A 22,395-nucleotide genomic window follows, 5' to 3' on the forward strand; every position below is an offset into this window, starting at 1 on the left:
TGCTGCTACATAGAATATTTAAAAATTGTTTAAGACTATCTCATTACACTAAATGCAAAAGAACGCACTTGTGAGTTTCTCACTTTGTTCAACTATAAATCCTCAGTTTGATAAGCAGCATTTTTGTATTAACTCAATTGTATAAAATACCTTCAAGCTTGTGCTCATTAAATATATATGTATATATAAAACATACAAAAAGTACAAGATAGTCACATTAAGAAACTATTACAGTTTTCCTTTTTTATTCTTGTCAAGGGTCAAATTTCTGTTCACCAATTCTCAATGCGACTTTAGTTCCAGAATTCGGTATAGTGCACAGAATTCAACTACCTGTGCAGTCTGTTTAAAAAAAAAACCACACACACACCACAGGACAAAAATGGTCTTCTTAAATCAAATTCTATTTGTGAATTCAGCAAAATAATTTCTATAAAATAAAACAGCAAATATTTAAATAGTATAGGGTGGGCTGTATCTGTTTTGCAGGGGTATTTGGTTTTTCGACAGATTCCAAAATAATTACACACATTCAAGTTACCAATTTTAATTTAAATACAGTATTTACTGATGTCTTCCTTGAAGTCCTTAAACAAATGTTTACTCTGGAATAGAGATACCTCAGTTTTGTATTTGACTAACCAGTAGTTTGTTTGTTTTTTTAATAATCAAACTCTGCTTCTAAGGTTTCGATTTCTCTTATCATGGACAAAGAGCTAAGATTCAATTCTTGTTTTCAAGTAGAATTGTGAACGAGCAGAAAACCAGCAAGTTAACTTGGTGCAGTGGCACTCACAAGTATTGTGTGATTTTGTTGACTTCCACTTCACTGCAATGCAGTAGAAAGGAAAGTGTTAGAAGTTTATCAAATAAGCTCTACCAAAGAAACAAAACAAGCACACCAAATACAGTCTATTATGCTCCAGGCATCCTGGCATAGCAAAAATTTGCATATTTGTTTTAAATCTTTTAATTTCCTATTACTGAAAACTAAGTGTTTTTTTATCCCACCCAGAGACAAAACTGTCAAACATCAGATGTGAGGAACATATGTGCAACTGAAAACCACCTGTTTGTCACATTGCCCAACCCTCCCCTCCCTGTTTTATACTCTAGGTGGCAGAAGAATAGGCTCTGAACAACACAGTTGTCACTCTGGGACAACTGTAATTTTTCTTTCCTCACTGGCTACACTAACCTGGTGTGAAGCCATGCTAAATGTTACAGCTTAAATATAGCTTCAAAGTGATTAACCTAATACCAGAATGAAAAAGGCAATGAAAAAAGACCTAGAAACAATGTTACATCACCAATTTTCCACATCAACCAAATAATTAAAAGGTTACCAGTCATTACGTTGCTCATAGTAAAATTGACTCCAGTGGCAAAGAATTAACATGAAACTATTTTTCTGGTTGACATGGAGAGGCTTACTTTTTGGGGGAAAGAAGTTGATCCAACTGCCATTAGGCAGGCAACACTGGTTGTAGAGCGCAGCGGATATATCAAGAAATTAATTGTTGTAGATCTGTGAGTCTCATCAAGACAAAAAAATGTTTCTTGCTTAAGAATTAACAGTCAAACATTAATATACTATATACACCTTTGCCATTTACACATTAGCATCAGGCCATTTATTACAAAACACTATACACTTTCCACTGCAGGCAGGTTATATATTGACAGCAAATTTCTGCAGATAAGACAGTGAATAGACTCTTCACTCCATGTTGATTAGGAATAGTTTTTCTAAATATTAGCCAGACACAGAGAAAAGTTGGACTGTAAGGCCTGGGTGCACAGTCTTGATGGGGCAAGTTAATTATGTGCATTTCCACTATTCTTTCGTCTGAGGCGGTGAAACCTCTTCACTGCCTTCATAATTTTCTTGTGCTCGTTGGCCAGTTCGCTGAGGGTTGTTCATATGATGTGCTGCTGGGCCTGTATATGGTTGTCCATGCACATGGTTATTCTGGAAGAGACAAAACACATGATAAGAACAACTTCTATATTTCCCCAAAAAGTAGCTCAGGGAACTGGGCAAGCAATAATTTATATTTTTAAATCACAACTAGAGAGCTACTTACACTTACCGCCAACTAAAAATAGAACAGATAAATTTGCACTGAAATTGAAAGGTCAAGGTTACAGTTAATTAATTCCAACTTCATGCAAAAGCTGAAGCTTTATGTGAAGGTCCTCATAACAAATCTTCAGAAATGGAATGGTGGGGAGGAAAGTTTTAATTAGTACACAGAAGCAGGAAGTGGTAATTGTGAATGGCCTTTCTTCCAAAGGGACAGTATATTTCTTGTGTCAAACTTAATAAAATGACTTGAGGTGATCATCGTCAAATATGTTTGTTTTAACTGTTAACACACCTAAACTGGCAGATGTAAAACATTCGTGTACCTTTGTGTAATGTGAAGTTGGGTCAACTATGAACCTAAAATTGGACTTAAAATATAGCCATTGTGCATGTTAGGAGGTGAAAAAAGCCAGCTCTTGTGAGAAAGTGAAGACACCACACACTAACAAATAAGGGAGCTGGTGGTTAAACGTGTTTCAACTTTGAGGAGATTGGGTCTATATCACTTACCAACTGCTCTGCTGAACACATCGATAAAGAAAGCAAGATGAAGGAAAATGAGCAGGAAAGGAAATTAACAGATTAAGGATATAGAATTAATTATTTAGGAAAGGAAAGGGAACAAATACTGGTTATGTATGACTTACAAAGGTAATGCAAGATAATTACAATTTTAGCTTTCTGGAGTTAGCACTACATTTACAAAGGCACTTAACTTTTAAGAGATATACATACATGCAACTTAAGGTCACATGGTGTTATACACGAACTATAGCAGGGCTGAATCAGACTTCAATGCTGGTTCAGAAACTTCTATTAGCAGATCACTGTGTGCAAAACTTAAGTGAAATTTTAGGCATTTTACAATGTATAGGTTGTTTTCTAAAGTGGTCTTCAAAGCATCAATGGACATGTCATATTGGGGGAATTTAGTTTTTCTCTGGATGCACCTGTGATCTGATTCAAATTGGCTTGCTGGCTCACAGAGAAAAAAGTTAGATAATTGTTCCCATATAATGGTTGTGTGTGAGGGCATTCACAAGATACTTAAAAAACAAAAAAAGCAAAAAAAAACCCTGTCTGCTAATTACACTTTGCTGGAAGAGCCCCTCTACCTGAATCACATTCTATGATGTTCTTGTGAAAGTTATCCTTGTTCTAAAAGGAATAAAACTGGCAATAGGTTTTTTAGAAGCTGAAGCAAAAAGTTCAAAGGATACCAAAATGAATTGACATGTTTTAAAGATAATTCTCTGCTTACCTGTTGATACTGGGAACCAGGCGAATGGGGATACAATGGAGCATCTTCTGGTGGAGAGGACTCATGCTCATCAGGGGCATCTGGGTCATCTGGTTCCTAAAAATGAAAATTGCCCATTAAAACAAAAAATAAACTACTTTTCACATTTAAATTCCTTGCCCTTATTTTCTTCTGGCAATTGATTGGACCCAGAGAAATTCCTGCAGAATGTGTGGGTGGAAGCTGACTACCCTGCCGCTTCCATCACATCACTGCCCACTATCCCAGCCTCTTTTGAGTGTTAGGGCAACCCTGATATATGGTTGGCTATGACATGGAGCCTAAGGGAGGAACTCCAAAATAAAAACCTGGACAGATTCTCCCACCCCAAATGAATCAGGATACCCAGACACTTGGAAGAAGCTCCTTTTGAGAAGGATCAAGAAAGAAATTCAGCTTCTGCCAAGCCCTTCTGCAGGCACCTCTCTAAATCCTATACTATGTAACAGCTATCAGAAGCAGATGCTGCTATATTAAGAATTACAGGTTTGGAGGCTGTGGCCAGAGGAGTGCTCAATCTCCCTTGCCTTTCACAGTAATAACTGGGGGCACTTGGTACAGTAGAGGACTTAACTCCTGCCTACTTATGAGTTCCGAAGTCTCACTAAGCTAGAAATAACTCATAAATCTTATAGTGGCAGCTAGCACTTCAACTATGTAACTAACATATATTTCCATCAGGAATTTTATGAAACAAGTTGTTTGTCTTCCAAAGAATGCCAAAGCAACATTAGTTGTAAATTCACTCCTTACCTCCTCTGGGCATAGCTCACAAGCTTTTGCAAGGGTCATTCTTGCACTGTGTGATCTCTCTAGGAAGTAGCCATTTGATGTTTCATTACTCTGGACCGGAGGAGACCAATTGTTATAGGTATACTGTGGGTTGCCAGTGTATGGCCTACGTTCAAGCTCATCTCCAAGCCACTCTACTGCCCAGGTCCACTTTCTCTTCAAATCTCCATTACTCTGAAAAGATGAAAAAAAAAAGCCATTCAATATTTTAAAATTACTTCTAAACACACCTCAGTCCAATGCAGCTTTTTAAACAGGGTGTATAGTTTCCCATTCATTAGTCTTTGTTTTTGTAAAACAAAAAACCAAAGCAAACAAAAAATACTCCAGTAAAGTCCCTACAGTTCTATTTTGTCATAAATGCTTTAGTTGAGATACCTCCATTGCAGGGTGTTCGACTCGATAATCCCTTCCAATCCTACAATTCTGTTCTAATTTTATTTCTATGAGGGAATAGACATTTGCTCTTGGTGTGTTTTCCCCAATTTATTTGGATAAAATATACAGTGGTACATCAGGTTACATACGCTTCAGGTTACATACGCTTCAGGTTACAGACTCCGCTAACCCAGAAATAGTGCTTCAGGTCAAGAACTTTGCTTCAGGATGAGAACAGAAATCGGGCTCCGGCGGCGCGGCAGCAGCAGGAGGCCCCATTAGCTAAAGTGGTGCTTCAGGTTAAGAACAGTTTCAGGTTAAGTACAGACCTCCGGAACAAATTAAGTACGTAACAGAGGTACCACTGTACAAGACCATGGCTTTATCTTAGTGACTCTGCAGAAAGAGTTCTATTATAACTAAACTTGGCTCAGTCCTGTCCCTCTCTTCATAGCATTAGAAAAATAGAGAAAGTAATTTTTTCTTGAGATAAAAGTAATTACCTGTAAAATCTGGTAGGCTACTGGACAGTTGCTGAAAAGAGCTACCATACACTTTATACACTGGTAAGCCCTTTTCTGATAATGATTCTTAGAGCGTTGAATGGTATCAAATAGCCCATCCCGGTCATCTGGAATTCCTTTAAGTGCATTGTGAATCCTAAGAGAATCCCAAACACACCAAAAAGTCAGAATTTCACACATATAAACATGCATGTAAATGTCAGCATCATAAAGGGCTAGCATTAAAATGTTGCACAAGCTCAGACCCAGCAGATCCAGATAATCAGTGTCTGTACTTGCAAAACTGTGGGTGTAAGACACAATCTTAGGAGATGCATGCTCCCTCTACTCATAACAAGATGGAATGTCTCTCTTCTAGGATCTTGCCGTATCGTTACAGAGTACCAGTAGTTGTGAAGCACTGTCAGTGATATTTTTTTATTTACTTCTTCACACCCTCTTCTAAAAGGCTGACATCTAAATATGCAGAATGTGTTCATTTTCTCACTTGGTAATCACCATTATGGCCTGTACCAGATTTTTTGTAGGGCCCATGCAAAGTGACCTCAGGTCTCCATTTCTGCCTAAGCTTTCCTGAACCCAGCTGCTGTTTCTCTACCATAAACTCCCTCCACTCCCCTGAAGAAATAAAATTAAAAATCCTTTTGAGCTATAGCCTGAATGATTTTTATAGCAGATTGATTCACGCAAAATAGAACAGTCAACCAATTTAATTAAGGCTCAGTGTTTATATAGCAGTTTTCCCAAGTACTCAAAATAGTTTCCCCTCATCTCAGTAGTCCTTCTTGTCTTCTCCCTGGTAAAGTATGCCACCATGATCAATGTCCACCCCAGTGGCGTAGCGTGGGGGGTGCAGGGGGGGCTGGCCGCACCGGGCGCAACATCAGGGGGTTAGGGTTAGGGGGCGCAAATCCACGGGTTAGGGGGCGCAAATTACTTGCCTTGCCCCGGGTGCTGACAACCCACGCTACGCCACTGGTCCACCCAGAAACCTATGTCCCCACTGTGGAAGGATGTGTGGATCCAGAATTGGCTCCCCCAGTCACTTATGGACTCACTGTTAAGACTGTGTTCATGGAAGACAATCTTACTCGGCTACGAGTGATCGCCAAAGAAGGTACACCAGTATTATCACCCCCCATGTAACAGATGGGAAGAGAAGAGAATAATGCTTTATCCAGAACCACCTAGTGCATTCTCAGAGAAGATAGCTGAACCAAGGAATTAACAGCTTAACAGTTTTAACAACTAAACTTATCTGTATCATTTAATTTAAAGTAACAATTGCACAAAAACCTTGCTAGCTAATTTATCATATATATCATATATATCAATATCTCTCCCTCTCTCTCTCTCCATATATATAGTGTGCATGACCATTTGGCAGTCCCCATATGCTCTGGTAACAGTCACTTTGGATATGGCTTAAGGTACTTTATTCCAGTAGGCAACTAAAATCTGCTCTGTCTCCATGAAACAATTACAAAGACTTTCACACAGAAGCACCACGTTATTAATGCAAAAAATGCAGAACCCAAAAACCCAAGAAACCCAAGTGCTAACCTGTGAGTCTGCCAAGAGTCCTCAATTAGCAAGATTTGCAGAAGGAGATCCAAGTACGGTCGAAGTTCATATGTGTATGAATATGCAACCTTTAAAAAGTGGAATTTGAGGAAAACATTAACATGCAATTAATGATTATTTAAGTGTGTAGTACAGGAGAATTCATGCTATGAATAACTGAATGGGTACAGTATTATGTTATGAATGAGCTTTCGTTTCAATGCCGCAAGCCAAGGAAATATTTGTTAAATTAGGCTTTATCATTGAAAGAGCATTCATTTTCTCTGATGGCCACTTTTTTTTTAAAGTAACCACTACTTGTTGCAACTCTAAAGACTAACAGGATGAAAATCAAGGGACAATAACCTCTGCACATCAACCTCTTGAATAAAACACACCTTTCCTGACATTTCAATCATTTTTTACCTGCCAAAGTAGTTCACTAAGGACTGTAGATGAAAACTGAGGATTCTCCCAACAGCAGAAGCGAAGTAGTTTGATGGTCTCTTCTGAGTTACTGCAGTCTTCAATTATTTTTTTCACATAACTAGTTCGCACAAACAAGATGTCTGCCACATTCTGCTGAAGTGCCATTATAGGCTGTGATAAATTAGTATCACCATAAGGGTTGCTAAGTGGAGGATTACCTAAAAAGAAATGTTGTTATATTATTTTTTATTTGAACTACAGAAACCAACAAGGTACTATTTAATGTAATCTTTTTAATTACTTCACAGAACATGTGAAGTACATTACATACATATGTGAAATGTCTCTTGTTCGATTATGAAAATCGCTATTCTATAAATATTCACCTAGGCAGAGTCTGACAGATACAGATTAAACTTCTGATATAACAGTTATGATCACTGTAAAGCATTACGGCTGGTTTTGTAAAACATGGGGTTTGGTAGTATTCCTTAGTGAAAAATCAAAGCATATATAATTAAACAAGGTTTTTCTAAGACTTCCCTTGGAATAGGCTTAACTTACACTACCAAAATATGGAACAGTTGTGTCACATCTAGACACATTTAAGAGAACCAACCTTTGCACATACAGTTCTGGTAATACAGAAAACCCTCAACTTACATGGAAGGTTACATTCCAATGATCACACCTAAACTAAAAATCAAGTATAGTCAAAACACATTGGGTTACAATGGCAGGTGGGATTGCCAAAGTCTTTTCTCCTGGATGCCAGTCTCCTTTCTAATTTCTTTTCTTTAAATAATGCCAAGCATGGAAAGCTGAACGAGCACAACTTAAACGTGTGTAAGTTGTGAGCTTGCTGTATTTTAATGATTTGAAACTTACCCAAATCTTTAAGTAAACACAGGCCAGCGTAACAGACAAAAGATTAGTGAGATGCTATGATGAATAATAGACTGCCACACACATTTAATCACAAATATATTCTGTTTAAATGCTCCAGAATTAACAGTACCATTGATAGAAGACTGCATACGTGATGACACATTGCAACAGCGGATTAACTGGGACACCACAGTATAGAGTTTGCCTAGTTCAGCATACTGGTATTTGATTGGAGGACCTGGGCCTTCATCCAGTGCCACAAGCATAAATGTGGCAGGTACATTTAGTTTTAAAAGCTGTGTTTTTTCTGCTACACCTAAAGGGAAGTTGGAAAAAGAGGAAGAATAATGAAAACATACTTAGCTACATTTAAGCTACTGAACTGAATCATATAAACAAAAAAATATTCAGATAACTGTTCACATTGGGAAATCCATAAATGGGCATTTACTGTGAATACAATACTCCATGCCTTCAACAATCCAGCCAGAATCACTCAAAACCTTTCTGATTCAACAAGATTAAGAACGCATCAATTGTCTGCTGAGGAATAGCTCTGGGGAAAAACCAACCAACACTCTTTTCCCTTGCAGCTGTGGGATCACGGAAAAATTGGTAGTGGTGGATATCTGTCTTCCAGAGAAGACTGTCCTGCATTAAGGAATCCCCAGAGCACAGGATGAAAACCACTGATTTAAGCTATTAATAACAATTTGTGCCGCATCATTAAGCATTCAATGGGCAAGAGTCAAGACTATTAAGTAAGTGCACTGACAGAACAACATGGACAAAGCCTTTAGGGTGAAACATCACATTACCTAAGTTGGCATACATCACAAACAAGTTGAAATATTGCTGCAAATGGCGCCCGTGCTCAGACACTTCCCTTCGAAGAAGATTCAGTACTGCTCTCAGCAAATGGTCACTCAAACTTAAATTGTCATAGGCCTATAAAACAACACAAAGGATGATGACATTATTATTATTATTATTATTATTATTAATAAACATGTAAAGCTGCTTCACTGCAGCCTGTTAAAAGACCAGCTGAACATAAATTCTCAAACCCAGAATGAAATGCAACTTTTATTGTTTAATTATCAGAACTAATGATATCAAATTCAATTCCTGAACTATTCACTGTATCAAATTTCTTTGGTTAAAATGTTTTATCCTATACTGAATAATAGAGGAATGTATCACACATTACTTAGCAGATTAAGCTGGGAGAGGCAGGGGTGCTAAATATGAGACCAATTCAAACATTAACCTTCAGGAAGGTAGTCAAGAACACAGCAGAAAGACCAAATAAATAAATAATTCTGAAACCAGGGATGGGAAATGGTTTTGAGCCCAAGGGTTGCAACTCCCTCACCACCAAACTTCCAAGAGTCTGGCTTCTCTCACCCCGTCCCTTGCTGTAAGGTACAGCTGGCTTCTCTTACAGTTCCCAATGAAACGGCGGCTTCTCAAGTGCTTGGGTGTCTAAAGATAGCTGAGCACTGGCGATTATCACCGAATACTCCTCGGTTAACTTGGGAATTGCAATAAAAGCCACACGTAGTGCCTCAAAGCAAGGAGCAATTAAATTTTGCAAAAATAGTGGAAGAAGCCAGGAGGCGAAGCAGTGAGCAATGGTGTTTCCTTGCCCCAGCAGCAACACTTCTGTGGCCACAAAACGTGTTGGGGGTTTGCAGGTCACATAAAAAGCCTTTGTGGGCCAACAGTTCCCCACCCTGTGCTAAATGGAGATGAATTAAGCCACCCTTATACAAAAATTCTATTATATCAATTTATATTTAGACTATATAGAATTTAACAGCTCTCTACTATTGTATTCTTACTGTAGAAAAAGCATACCTGACTAGAAGGTCCAGGTGAAGCAAAAGGTGAAGGACATGGTCCATCTTGCAATGAAAAATGTGCAATAAATACTATAAGTTTTGCAAATGCTCCCCTCACTTCAGCACTCGGGCATTCCAAAAGGTATTCGGAGAAGCGATTTGAAACATTGAAAAGGACATTGTGCGCAAACCAAAAACGTACATTCTTGCTATGACGAAGGAGAATGCACAAAGCATCATACCTGGGGAAAAAATAAATTAACGGCATCACATACCCAGAAAACAGACTTGTGTATATAAAGGTGGACACTTCAAATCCAGCACTGCATTGTTAGTAGTAGGAGCTTTGTTAACCAGGATTAATATGAACCAGGATTCCTTATTAACCCAAGTTTTAACAAAATTAAAAACTACTAGAAACAGTGGTTTTGAGGCTCAGTTTCAATGCACTGTTATTTCACATTTTGAATGATTAAATTGTACCATATAATCAGTACAATAAAACTTATGACAGTCAAATTCTTCTTAAAGGCAACTATACCAGTCACTGGCAGGACCACGGACAATTTTCTTTGTGTGAAATCCTGTGGTAAAGAGAAACCTAGCAGCAAGCTGGACACCAATCATGGTTATTTCTTCTGCTTCAGGCAGTAGATGATCCTGTCCTAAAGAAAAACAGAACACAAATAGTTAAGACATTTATTTGAAAGTGATACAACAGATTATTCTGAGTTGTTTGTCAACCTGAGTCTCAATATAAATCTTAAATTATTAGAAAATTACTATATTTTATGTAAACCTCTGAGAGATTTCTTTTTATATTAAGTGGTATATAAATTTTATTTAAAAAAAACCCAGGAAAGATATTTAAGAGAACTCAGTACTCAAACTTAAGTTGTCAGCCAGCATTGCTACACATTTTTTCTTGTGATCTATAAACCAGTTGGACTTATAGACCACAGCACTTCAGTTAGAAACCAGTATCTTTTTTGTTGCATTTATCGGCCAAATACGTTTTTTAATCAAATGTAAATAATGCTTAATACCAAGGAAACAGCAACCTTGTCTTTTCTATCGCTCTTACATATTAGAAAATGCCTGAGGAACAATAGTCTCTTATCCAAATTTGTAATGTTTAAAATGATGCACAAAAATATGAGAAATGTTAAAAGCTATGTACTTTCACTACCTCTTGTCAAAATTTATTATAAATATCCAAACACTAACCTGGAGGAGGATTTAGATAGACACTGTTACAAGTCAGCAATTTCTTTATGAACTGGAAATATTCTAGGCTGTACTGCATTCGGTTATGCATGAACTGGACATTTTGCTTCCGTACGCTTCGCTCAATGGCAGATGGCATTTTAATTTGATGGGGTTTAGTGGTCATTGTAAGTTCTGAAATATATTTTATTAGTTCATTGTCTCTGTCTACTGTGTCCAAACGTTCATAAAAGAGAATGTAAGCATTCCACCACCTCTTCTGACGTCTGTAAGACATGCGCTTCATCATATGGTCAAATACTTCTCCCATGTACTCTCCACCAAAACACTGATTTTTCATTTCTTCATCATCATCCATTTTGCATTCTGTTACATCACCATCATCAAATTTATACCACCTGTTTTTCTCACCATCTCCACCATTTCTCTGAATTATGTAAGAGTAGTAATGTCCACCACTGGCTTGACCACTGTGCACCAATACACCAACAAGTCTGTATTTAGTACTTCCAGAATGCTCATTTTCAGACTGTTCATTCTGTATCAGCTGATTTTCAGGATTTACATCGTCCCCTTCTAGTTTAGCTACTCCTGCCACTGTATAAGGTTCCATGTCCAACTCTCGCGGAAATTCAAAATAGTCATTGAACTTGATTGCACATTCCCTTTCCCAGTCATAGTCAAATCGTTTTAGTTGGATGGCAAGAACTGGGGGCAACTTTTTAATTAGCAAGCGTTTAACTGTATCAACCTGAGGAATAAAAGATTCACATGTTAATTTATTCTATCTGTGTAAATTATCAATGCCAACTACAAATGCAAGTGAAAAATACTGCCACAATTCTTTGTCAAAGTGCTATAATATACCAAGTAACTATCAATACATTATGCATTGCATATCACAGACAAATTTGATATAATACTGAAAAGACTGGTTTGCAGCTTTAATAGTCCTTCCTGAACTGTGGTTATGAAGTATGTAACTGTAACTCTCAGTTCTCCTACACAATGAAGCCATCTAAAATGTTTCAGGCATGGCCAAAATTGGTCCTCCAGCTGTTTTGGGACTACAACTCCCATTATTCCTAGCTAACATGACCAAGTTTGGCCATGCCTGCATTAGGTCTTCCAAAATTAAATAAATTGTTGACACGTTCATATGAATTTTCAAAGGTTTTTTTTATATATATAAAAAGAGAAAAAGAAAAAAGAAAAAAGCTGTATTTCAGTTACCTTCTTGTTGCATTTTTCACAATGATATGCATTTGCACCTTCCAGTAAATCTCCCTTGACGTACTGCTCCAAGGAGTCAAGCAGGTTTTGGTGATTTCTTATATCTACATTCAGCGTTGTAAAAGATTCTTCACATTCGTACCTATTAATTGTTGGCAGATTAGGTTAAGTTATGCTGACATAGTAATAGTATGAATTCAATAAAATATTTTCATCCTGAAGCAATGTTTTGAAAACAGTACCAAAAATGTGTATTTTAAGTGTACAAAACACTCAAGAAATCTGTTCCATAGAGATTATAAATAGGCTTATGACATTTTTTTCTCAACTGTCTCAGCACAACTTTATCAGTCCTGAAAAATAGCAATAGAAACGAGTGGCTGATGACTAGCACCAAGACCTTCCTATCAGCACCCACAACTGTGATGTGTGAACAAGCAGCAAGTCAGTCTCTGAATCTGGACTTAAACTTTGGTAGGGAGTATTGTACAGCTTAATCTGAAAATGTAAAATATCATAAAGTCTAGTATTTTGAATACACTTAAGGAACATTTAGAGTGCTTCACTATTATTTAGCATTTACACAGCATCAGCTTTCAAAAAAGCATTTTGAAATTTCACTCAAGATATAGTACCCTATTTATTTTGATCATATTACAAATTCATTCTCCAGTTGCCTTTTGTAACCAAAACAGCACAATCCATGTACAATAGGGAGATATTACAGGCTCTAAAAATGACTTGAGGGCAAAGCTCTTTAAGGGGCAGGGGGGGAAAAACCTGAATTAATAAGGTCTAATAAGATCACAAACTATGACCATCTTTTACAGAATGAAGTATCCTGGAAAAAGGCATGTCTGGCTGGCACCAGAAGAGGAGTGCTCCATACTGCATCATTTTGTTGCAAGTCCATCTTGTCAAACCAAATGACAAATTACAAACATTAAGTGTGGGCTCACAAAAGCATGTTGCCTTGAGTGTCAGCAGCTATAGCCATAGAGTTGCCTAGGCTTCTCTGGGGATGTCAGCACGAACCAGGCTATACTCAGATATATAACTGATATGTAACATCTGGTGATTGCCATCTTAATTACATCAGAAAATGTGTGTCTTGCTATCATAGAGCTGACTCTGAAATTTTTTTGGAAACTTTGGTTGATAACTTTCCTCAACATGGCTCAGAACGTTGCATCAGCTGTATTTAGAGTAACTTGCTAATATGAACCACTCCTAAATGGTCTCTGTACTTTTCCATAAATGGGAGACTTGTGGCATATTTTTAGTGGATGCCCATTATTACTTTGATTTTATGAAAATGAGATGACAGAGAAGAAACACTTACCTATGTGGGCAGCCTTGACAGATCTTCTGATCAGCAAAGGAGCCTCCCAAAACTTTACTTAACATTGCTGGGTGACCCAAGGCTTTTAAAGCTTCATCTAGGCTATCCACCAAGGAGTTAAAAAATTCTAAAGCATCATGCTGTTCACGTAGATTTACAGGCTCACCCCAGAGTCTAGGATGGAAGAGATTCTCATAATAAAAGCACACAGAGTTTCTAACAGCAAAATCAAGTAGCATGAAAAAATTAAAGTAGTTTACATCACTATTATATAAATTTATCTTCATATAAGCTGAGCATTACAATTAGCTAGCAATCCTCATAAGTGCTGCACAGCTCGTAAAATACGTAACCTAGTACTCTGGCTTACTCGGGGTGGCACTCAGCATACACAGATAGCAGACTGGCGGTGCCCATTTGGGGAACCACAAAATGAACTCCGATAGACAAATCACTTTGCACTGCCTTCCCCTTATTGAGGTGAGGGAGGGGCGATGTGAAATGTATTCTCAAAACTGGATGAACTCTGAAACTGGGGGGAAATGACCCAGCTCTAGTTCAGATGTAAAAAGGCTAAATGTTCAGCGTGGTAGAGATATGAGCCCATTACTGTTTACATGGGCCTGAAACTTGGGCTGTTACTCAAGTGCTCCAGCCACCTCCTCCTCCTCCAGTAGACCACTCTCATGAGTGGGGCTTGCTCATATAGAAATGTGTAAGTTCCATTTCACACTGAAGACTTTTGCCCACTGTAGAGGAGGGTAAATGCTTGCTCCTGCCATATTTACACCCTACACAGAGGAACACAGGAAGCTGCCTTATACTGAGTCAGTCCACTGGTCCATCTAACATACTTGTCTACACTGATTGGCAGCAGCTCTCCAGGGTTTCAGGCCAAGGTCTCTCCCAGCTGTACCTGGAGATGCCAGCCATCAAACCTGGGGCCTGCATACAAGGCAGGTGCTCTTACCCCTCAGCTATGGCCCTTCCACTCAGCCCATGTCTGAACTAGCCCAATATTTTCATCTATACAGTGATTTTCTTTCTTTCTGCATGATTGAAAAGATACACATCACACTGTCACTTAAGGAGTATATATTAAATTCCACTGCATTTCATTAAACATAAACTGTTTCTATCATAAGACTTCACATAAACACAGTTCAACGTAAGTTAACCTCCTATTTACCTGAATTGCTTCCAAAACCCTCTGGGTACATAGTACTGTAACCTAGAAGCTGCTAAGTGACCAAAGATGACCTGGAGATGTCTTAAGACGCCTATGTTGTATTCTTTTCTGTCTTCTGTTTTACTTAAGCTTGGTTTATCTTCATACTGATGTGGATAGCCAAATACTTCATCCCGTGGGTCAACATTGCTCTTTTAAAAAAGTAATGGAATATAAATGGTAAGCATGAAAAAACAAATAGAAATTAATATGCCTTATGAACAGAACCTAGTAATGTCTGCTAGAGAAATAATAATAGTAGCTCAGATTAAATGCAAGTACATATGAAACCCTATGAAGGTTCTAACGTCAACTAAAGCAGTTCAGTTCCAAAGTCAGGGGGGTAACCTAAAGATTCTCATACATAAGCAACAGGATTGTTCAGCTTGTGATTTTTACAGATATTGAAGCATACATCAGTCTTTTCCAATTACTTTTTTCAGCAAGTCCAAAACACCATGACTGTGCCATGCATAGGAAGCTCCTCCTACCCTTGTGAGAGGCTTTTCAAAGGACTAGAAAGCCATATTGCACCCACTTGCATCCACCTATGTATGTTGACATCTATGCTCATGTACAAAAACAAAACTTATGGGAAGCAGCCCTCATGGTTTATTTATTTTTACTCTTTTTTCAAAGTAAATACAATCAAGATGATTTATTGTCATTATACGTTTATCCCTTTACCCATTATAAAGGTAAAGGTAAAGGTACCCCTGCCCGTACGGGCCAGTCTTGACAGACTCTAGGGTTGTGCGCCCATCTCACTCAAGAGGCCGGGGGCCAGCGCTGTCCGAAGACACTTCCGGGTCACGTGGCCAGCGTGACATCGCTGCTCTGGCCAGCCAGAGCCGCACACGGAAACGCCGTTTACCTTCCCGCTAGTAAGCGGTCCCTATTTATCTACTTGCACCCGGGGGTGCTTTCGAACTGCTAGGTTGGCAGGTGCTGGGACCGAACAACGGGAGCGCACCCCGCCGCGGGGATTCGAACCGCCGACCTTTCGATCGGCAAGCCCTAGGTGCTGAGGCTTTTACCCACAGCGCCACCCGCGTCCCCTTACCCATTATAATTGACCTTTATTACTAAATCTCATATACCGAAAAGAGGGAAAGGTTACTTTAATTAATAACAACCACCAAAGAGTTATTTTTATTACTTATTGACAATAATAAGTGTCTTATGGCACTTTAAAGACTAACAGAAAGCTTCTGCCGTAATCAATATGCTAGTCTTTAAGGTGTCATAAGACTGTTTTTGCTTAAGAAAACTAGCACATCAATTCTTCAAAAATTGCTACATTTTATTGAAATTACGCTTTCTACAGCTGTCTATGTAAAAAAAAATTGCAGATTAATTAATAAAAAAGCTAAATAAAATGTATCACTAACATTATTAAAGAATAGTTCCAGAAATCAATCGAACTACTCTGAGTATGACCTTACTTGGGTGTCACCCAACGGGTTGAGATCTTTGTGTTTAATTAAACAATAAAAAGCAGCATGGGACTACCAACTTTTGATTGCTTATTTATAGCAATATCAATTGTTTTGATAGTGGGCATTCTATTGTGTTGCACCAGTTTGGAATTGTTCTCCGGTTTTCACAAACAGTATCACTTTATGGTCTCCCCCACCCCCAGAGGCCATAAATTCCTTTTTATTTCTCTTTAAGTCATCTATCAATTCTGAGTATGTGTAAAGTTGAATATCTCCCATTATAACTAGATATACAGTATACAGTATAGAGCTACTACATTAGAATTTGTCAAGAACAATATAGTGTTACCTCGTTGTCTTGCTTCTCATCTCCAGACATATCATCATCTACGTCACTTCCTGTGCCTTCAATTGCAAGGATTCCATTCCTGATGGCAGGAATCATGTACAGCTGCTGAATGACAGAATTCATGTAGCAAGTGGCACCTGCATTTTTTAGCCCTACAAATCCCTTTGGTGGTCGTGGTCCAACAGGTGGAAGATACTCCCATTCTGTTAGTGCTTCACAAGCTAGGAGAAATCAATTGTATTAGAAAATTAGCTCAGCTTCTGAATAAAACTATACACTGCTGAATAGCCATTACCTTAATACTCTAGTACTGAATAAGTTCATTTTAAAGCCTGTTCCAGTGATCAATGAGACTTACTAAGTATATATTCTTATTCCAGTCCTTGGCACACAAAATCTCAGATTTGATATTTGCATTTAATCAAAATGAAGCCTACAATAAAAAGCAGCTAAAAATTGAGTCCTTAAATCAGGGATAGTCAACATGGTGCCCACCAAGTGTTTTTGACACTACACTGCCTACTCCTGTTTTAAATAACTATACTATTTAGAGATCACTAGCATTCTTGAGAGATTTGTAAATCAATTTATTAGCTTGCTTATACAAGGCCTGTAAACAAATGGGACAGGATTCAAAGATCTATGGTGGGTCTTTGCACCAATGGGAACACCTCCTTCGATGTATTTTCCCTGCCCCCCCCCAAAAAAAACCACACACACAACAACCTTAGACCATTGGGTACCTCTGAAGCATTCTCAGATGTCACTAATATCCTTTACTGAAATGCAAAATCCTACTACAAATGCCTATGCCTATACAGGAACTGCTTCAATATGCAAAGCATGCATCCCAACCATAGATACTATTCTCTATGCATTTCATCTTAGGAATTATAATTAATATATCTGGCAATTATTTCAAGGAAAAGACAAATGATTATATCCAATGTCAATTAGAATACTCAATGACATTAATGGACTTGTTACTTGTCACTGATTTCAAATGGGTCTACAACATTCGATATCAAACAAAATACCATTTTGGAAAAGCAAAAAGTATATGCAATTATTTGATTTCCAATAATGTCTAAAGCATGACAAATACTTAAATCAATATAAGCTTCATATTAAATATAGCATAAAATCTATGAAAAGTACTTACTAGTTATTGCGGTGCCTATATAATACATTTCAGTCAAAGTATCTACTATTTGTTTGAGATTTCGGACACAGCCCACTGCAAGTGCTACTAGCAACTCAAATCCAGCATTAATGGTAGCTGGGGAACTACAGACTGGTATGGCCTGCTCAGCGGGCAATTCTCCATTCCTCATGTACTGTAAGTAAACATTCGAGGCTGGAAAGATGAAATCATCTATTAACTCCTGAAAAACAAAAAAGGGAAAGGGGAAAAAATCAAGTTATCCATAATTTAATTGCCATTTATATACTGTTCTTAATTCAAAACAGCAAAGTGGTCAACACATAAACAGTTAAAATACACAATGAGAAATACATTAAAAAATTACAAACACATCTCATAACTTCAAACAATAGCAAGACAATACAATTCAATAGATTATTCCACAACTCAAAAAGATTCAAAATCCAGTAAGAAAGCCCGAGTGAAGAGTGTCAAAGTGTTTACTGATGATGCTAGACACACCTCCAGAGGAAGGGAATTCCACAAGAAGGGCATCACAAATGAGAAGGCCCTTGCCTGGGTCTCATTCACCAGCAGCACTCAGAAAAGGGCCCCCTCCAAAGATCTCAATGGCCCGTCTAACACATACAGAAAAATGTGTTCTATCACACAGGCAATACCTGAGCCAGAATTACCTACCACCACAAAATGTCTCATGAATTTAAACCTTTGGGGGTCAACTGCTAGAAGGAACGGAAGCCTGAACAAGGATTCCAAGGCAAAAAGGAAACCTAGCACCATTTTCCTGAGTCTAAGAAACAGCCCACTCGCCCTCAATAATACCCAATACACCCAATCCTAGCCCTTCCAATCCTTTAGCCATGCTCCAGCATGATCAAAATTCATAGGAAATGTTTTTAAAAACCCACAATGAGTAGCACACTGAATTGAGCCAATCTATTACTGTACGGTAATGCTAAATCATGCAACTCTGCCTGCCCTGGGCAGTACAAAGGGACAAGTCATCAATGAAGTCCTTCCTTACATTAATCTGAGAAGTTCTGAATTCCAGCTTTATCTCACAGTATAATCCACCATTCACTTTTGCCTTTGATTTGTTAAAAAGTGGGTTTCTCACAAGATTATCAGAAGCAATTTTATGATGGACTGAATTCGTACATTTCTATAAAAACCATTTCCTGGTCTCCTAAAAAATATTCAAATTTAATTAAATCTATATGTTTGTTTACAAGTTCATCCTTACCAAGCTACTTCATTATGATTTTAGTTTTTTCCATATAACAATTACTTACTTTAATGAGATTAGCACCTCCTTTTTCACATCCAATATGGTACTTTTTTTCAGGAGTTTGAAATGCCAATAATTCCTTTGTTACTCCAAGGTGACCTTCCAAGATAGTCTCTTCTACACCTGTTTCTCCTGTTCTTTTCACTTCATCCTAACAAAAGAAAAGAAAAAGAAAGAAAAAACGCTGTGTCACGAGTTCTGGGAACTCACTTTAAAATGAAAATATATACTGCTACAACTCATTACAAATATGCTCCCACCTTTCTGTCATATAAACATGGCAGCTAAAACATAAATGTTAACAGATAAAACAATCAGTAAAATGAATAAAACTAACAACAAAACTTACCCTAATCCTTTTAAGCCAGTCTATTTCATTATTAAGCAGAACTTCAGCATTGGGCACATTAATATTACTATTGTATGCATAATTAAGAAGATGTCTTAATAGAGTAAAGTAGTCCCCTGAATGCTTAGCACGTTCTCGTGCAGTACTCTGTAAGAGAAAGAGGTCATGAGTAAATTCGAAAAGGTAGTTTACATTAACAGCAACACAGAATGATTCTTAAAACAAGAGTGGCGACCTCTTTATCCCTTCTCCATCACTTGACATGTAAGGGAGAGGTGGGTCTTGCAAGCAAAGACAACATGGAGACTTCTCCAGGAAACTGCCTTTACTTGACATTGGGGAGGAGACTTGCAAAAACCTTTGCAGATCTGTCTCTCCCCCCCCCCCCACCTTTCCCTTTTAAATACCTGATATTACATGGATCTAGCTCCCATCTCTACTCTTCGCTCATTAGCTGGTGTGGAGATTAAATCCTAATGTCTAGATGGTGTGATCCTCTTGTCTGCTGGGACCAGGATTGCACTACTGCAGTATTGAATCCTGCCCTTTCACCTACCTGCTGACATTGCTAGTGATGACGGCTGATGAGTGGGTGGCCATGATTTGCGGGGGGAAACCTGGAGGGCCAAATGGACTGCCTGGAAGACCAAGATTAGCCTGTGGGACCAATGTCCCACACCCCCAATGTAGTTCAGAATCCTGTTCTCACAGTTGGCCTATGCAACCAGATGGCCTATGCAAAGTCCCCAAGAATGACCTGAGTGCATACTGCTCTGATAGCATGAATCTGTCAAATCCCTTTTTAAAACCATCCAAGTTGGTGGCCATCATAGTTTACCTATGCTCTCCCTAACTAATGACCATGTGGGAGCTGATGGGAGTTGCAGTCCAACAATACCTGTAGTATCACAGGTTAGCCATCTGTCAAACAGTCCAAAAATGTAGATTATAAATGTAATTGGAGATTTAAAGAAATTAACACAACCACTGGGTTGCATCCAAAAGCAAGGTTAATGTCAGCTGCCTCAACCCAAGTTTCAGCAATTCCGCCTCTCACTGTGCCCCACCAACACACTCCAGACCTTTCATGAAGGTCCACCAACCCCCAAGAGGGACTTTTGGGGGCACAGAGGGGGGAAATGCCACACTGCGAAAGCAACCTTCTTTCTACATCAATTGGCTGCAAATCAAAGGGCTCCAATTCAAACCACCGATTTGTTTTCATATGTATACCGATTTGTGGACCTGGTTTCAAAGCTAGGAACAGCTCTAGTTAATTGTAGAATTAATCATGACACTGGTATCAGTGATAAAATGCTTGAGGCTCATAACACTGAATGTGGGGCTCAGAAGGAAAAGAAAATGCAATACATAATCCTATCTTAATTTCTGTATTTCAAGTATTATCTGTTAACTGCACTGAGCTATTGGAAAGTATCTATAAAAATCTATTGCAGGAAATTCTTATAGACATTAGTATAAGTAACAATGTGAAAGTTTTAAATGCCTTACCCCTAAAACGGTGAACAACAGAGTTATAAAGAAAAGCAGAGGTCTCTGTCCCATACAACATCTGGTAGCCATTAGGAAGAACTGTTCCTGTGCCATCTGACGAACAGTTCTGGAAAAAAATTAACCAGAGAAAAATCAAATTAATACAGATACTTTGTAAACAAGACAAATCTTATTTGAGATTTGCTGGACAGTTTCCCTGCATGTTCATCAGGAGTGTCATTGCTTTCCCAGTTCCTAGGATTCAGGGGAGAGGAATTTAATTTGAAATGTACATTATGAAGGTGCTGTCAGATTCCAAAGAGACCACTGGAGATGAGGGTCTTTCCAAGTAGCAGTGGGCATGCAGACTTGGAGGTAGAAGGGTGACAAGTGAAGCTGTGTTATGTGACAGCACTTGAACCAAAAAGGACCAAATGCAATGGCACTTTTAAGTTATTTAGTTGTCAGAAAACAAAAACAAGAGCCTGAACACCAGGTCCATAAAGGACAAGAGATCACCTGTCCTTTCTGATGAATGTTAAATGTGGAATCTATGATAGCCCACAAATTGGTTTTGATAGTGTAGAATCAAGGATGTCCACCACATCTGTAATGTTTTGGGGAATTACAAATATAGATATTTGAGAATCGTTCTTTAAGAGATAAGACATAGCCAGTTGTGGGCACACTTCATCTGAAATGTTGAGAGTTTATGACATCATGATTGTTGCTGCTCTCCTCTGGCTTCTAGCTGAAAATCTGGATTTATTAGGTGGGATTGACCTAACCAGTCCTATCAGTGAAAGCTCTGTGCAGTCACATTTGCTTGTACAGAAGGGCTTTTGCCTTTTCTTCCCCCACCCCCCTGTGCATCTCCTGAGATTGGCTCAGAAAATGAAAATAAAAAACATCACCATACCACAGTTATAGTGATAGCCATTATGATCTAGAGATATACAAATGAAATCACAGCCCAGCAAGTGTACTTTGAATTGAGCATCTACAGTCACCTGCTGCCACCTGGAGTCAGCAACTGTGAGATGAAAAAAAAACCACTTACTTGCTGTGACAGTGCAACAACAAGTCAATGATAAATGTCTGCCAAGCTTTTTCTTTGCTAAGTGCATCCAGCGCTGTTGGAATCAAGGCAAAACAAAGGGTCATCACTTCGAGTGCTTCACAGCAAACTTGCTCATCTTCTGCATCTGGTTCATTGCCTGCATTTGTCTGTAAAATTAATCAGAAATAAGTAGCATGAAATAGGAATGAAAGAAGAACTAATGATTTTCTTAACTGTTCCCTTCAGATACAAACCAATACTGAGGACAAACATCTACTTACTACAACCCACAGCCTGAGTAAGGCCTACAACTGAAACAGGAATTAATAATAATCTGATATCTTATTTATAGCCACACATACAAACATGAATTCTGACACAATGCTGAAATTATGTGAAAGGGGAAAGGCATTA

The 22,395-nt window shown here is 38.3% G+C and overlaps 1 protein-coding gene across 2 annotated transcripts in view; it reads right to left on the reverse strand.

The window, feature by feature from the left end:
- Positions 1–212: 212 nt before the first annotated feature.
- The window catches only part of USP9X (ubiquitin specific peptidase 9 X-linked), a 71,365-nt gene continuing 49,182 nt past the window's right edge, over positions 213–22,395 (reverse strand). For both annotated transcript variants that reach the window (XM_083437275.1, XM_083437274.1), the window contains exons 26-45: positions 21,982–22,148; positions 20,940–21,048; positions 19,428–19,574; positions 19,083–19,229; positions 17,788–18,010; positions 16,626–16,846; positions 14,799–14,989; positions 13,610–13,783; positions 12,268–12,409; positions 11,035–11,785; positions 10,349–10,472; positions 9,824–10,049; positions 8,782–8,911; positions 8,094–8,279; positions 7,073–7,293; positions 6,647–6,735; positions 5,063–5,219; positions 4,143–4,355; positions 3,351–3,446; positions 213–1,972 (exon numbers count right to left, since the gene is read on the reverse strand). In XM_083437275.1, the coding sequence (XP_083293401.1) occupies positions 1,838–1,972; positions 3,351–3,446; positions 4,143–4,355; positions 5,063–5,219; positions 6,647–6,735; positions 7,073–7,293; positions 8,094–8,279; positions 8,782–8,911; positions 9,824–10,049; positions 10,349–10,472; positions 11,035–11,785; positions 12,268–12,409; positions 13,610–13,783; positions 14,799–14,989; positions 16,626–16,846; positions 17,788–18,010; positions 19,083–19,229; positions 19,428–19,574; positions 20,940–21,048; positions 21,982–22,148 (3,849 nt within the window). In that variant the 3' untranslated portion in view covers positions 213–1,837. The remainder of the gene's footprint in view (positions 1,973–3,350; positions 3,447–4,142; positions 4,356–5,062; positions 5,220–6,646; positions 6,736–7,072; positions 7,294–8,093; positions 8,280–8,781; positions 8,912–9,823; positions 10,050–10,348; positions 10,473–11,034; positions 11,786–12,267; positions 12,410–13,609; positions 13,784–14,798; positions 14,990–16,625; positions 16,847–17,787; positions 18,011–19,082; positions 19,230–19,427; positions 19,575–20,939; positions 21,049–21,981; positions 22,149–22,395) is intronic.

The sequence above is a fragment of the Podarcis tiliguerta genome (assembly GCF_965153285.1).
Source record: "Podarcis tiliguerta genome assembly, chromosome: 4".
NCBI classification, from domain to species: Eukaryota; Metazoa; Chordata; class Lepidosauria; order Squamata; family Lacertidae; genus Podarcis; species Podarcis tiliguerta.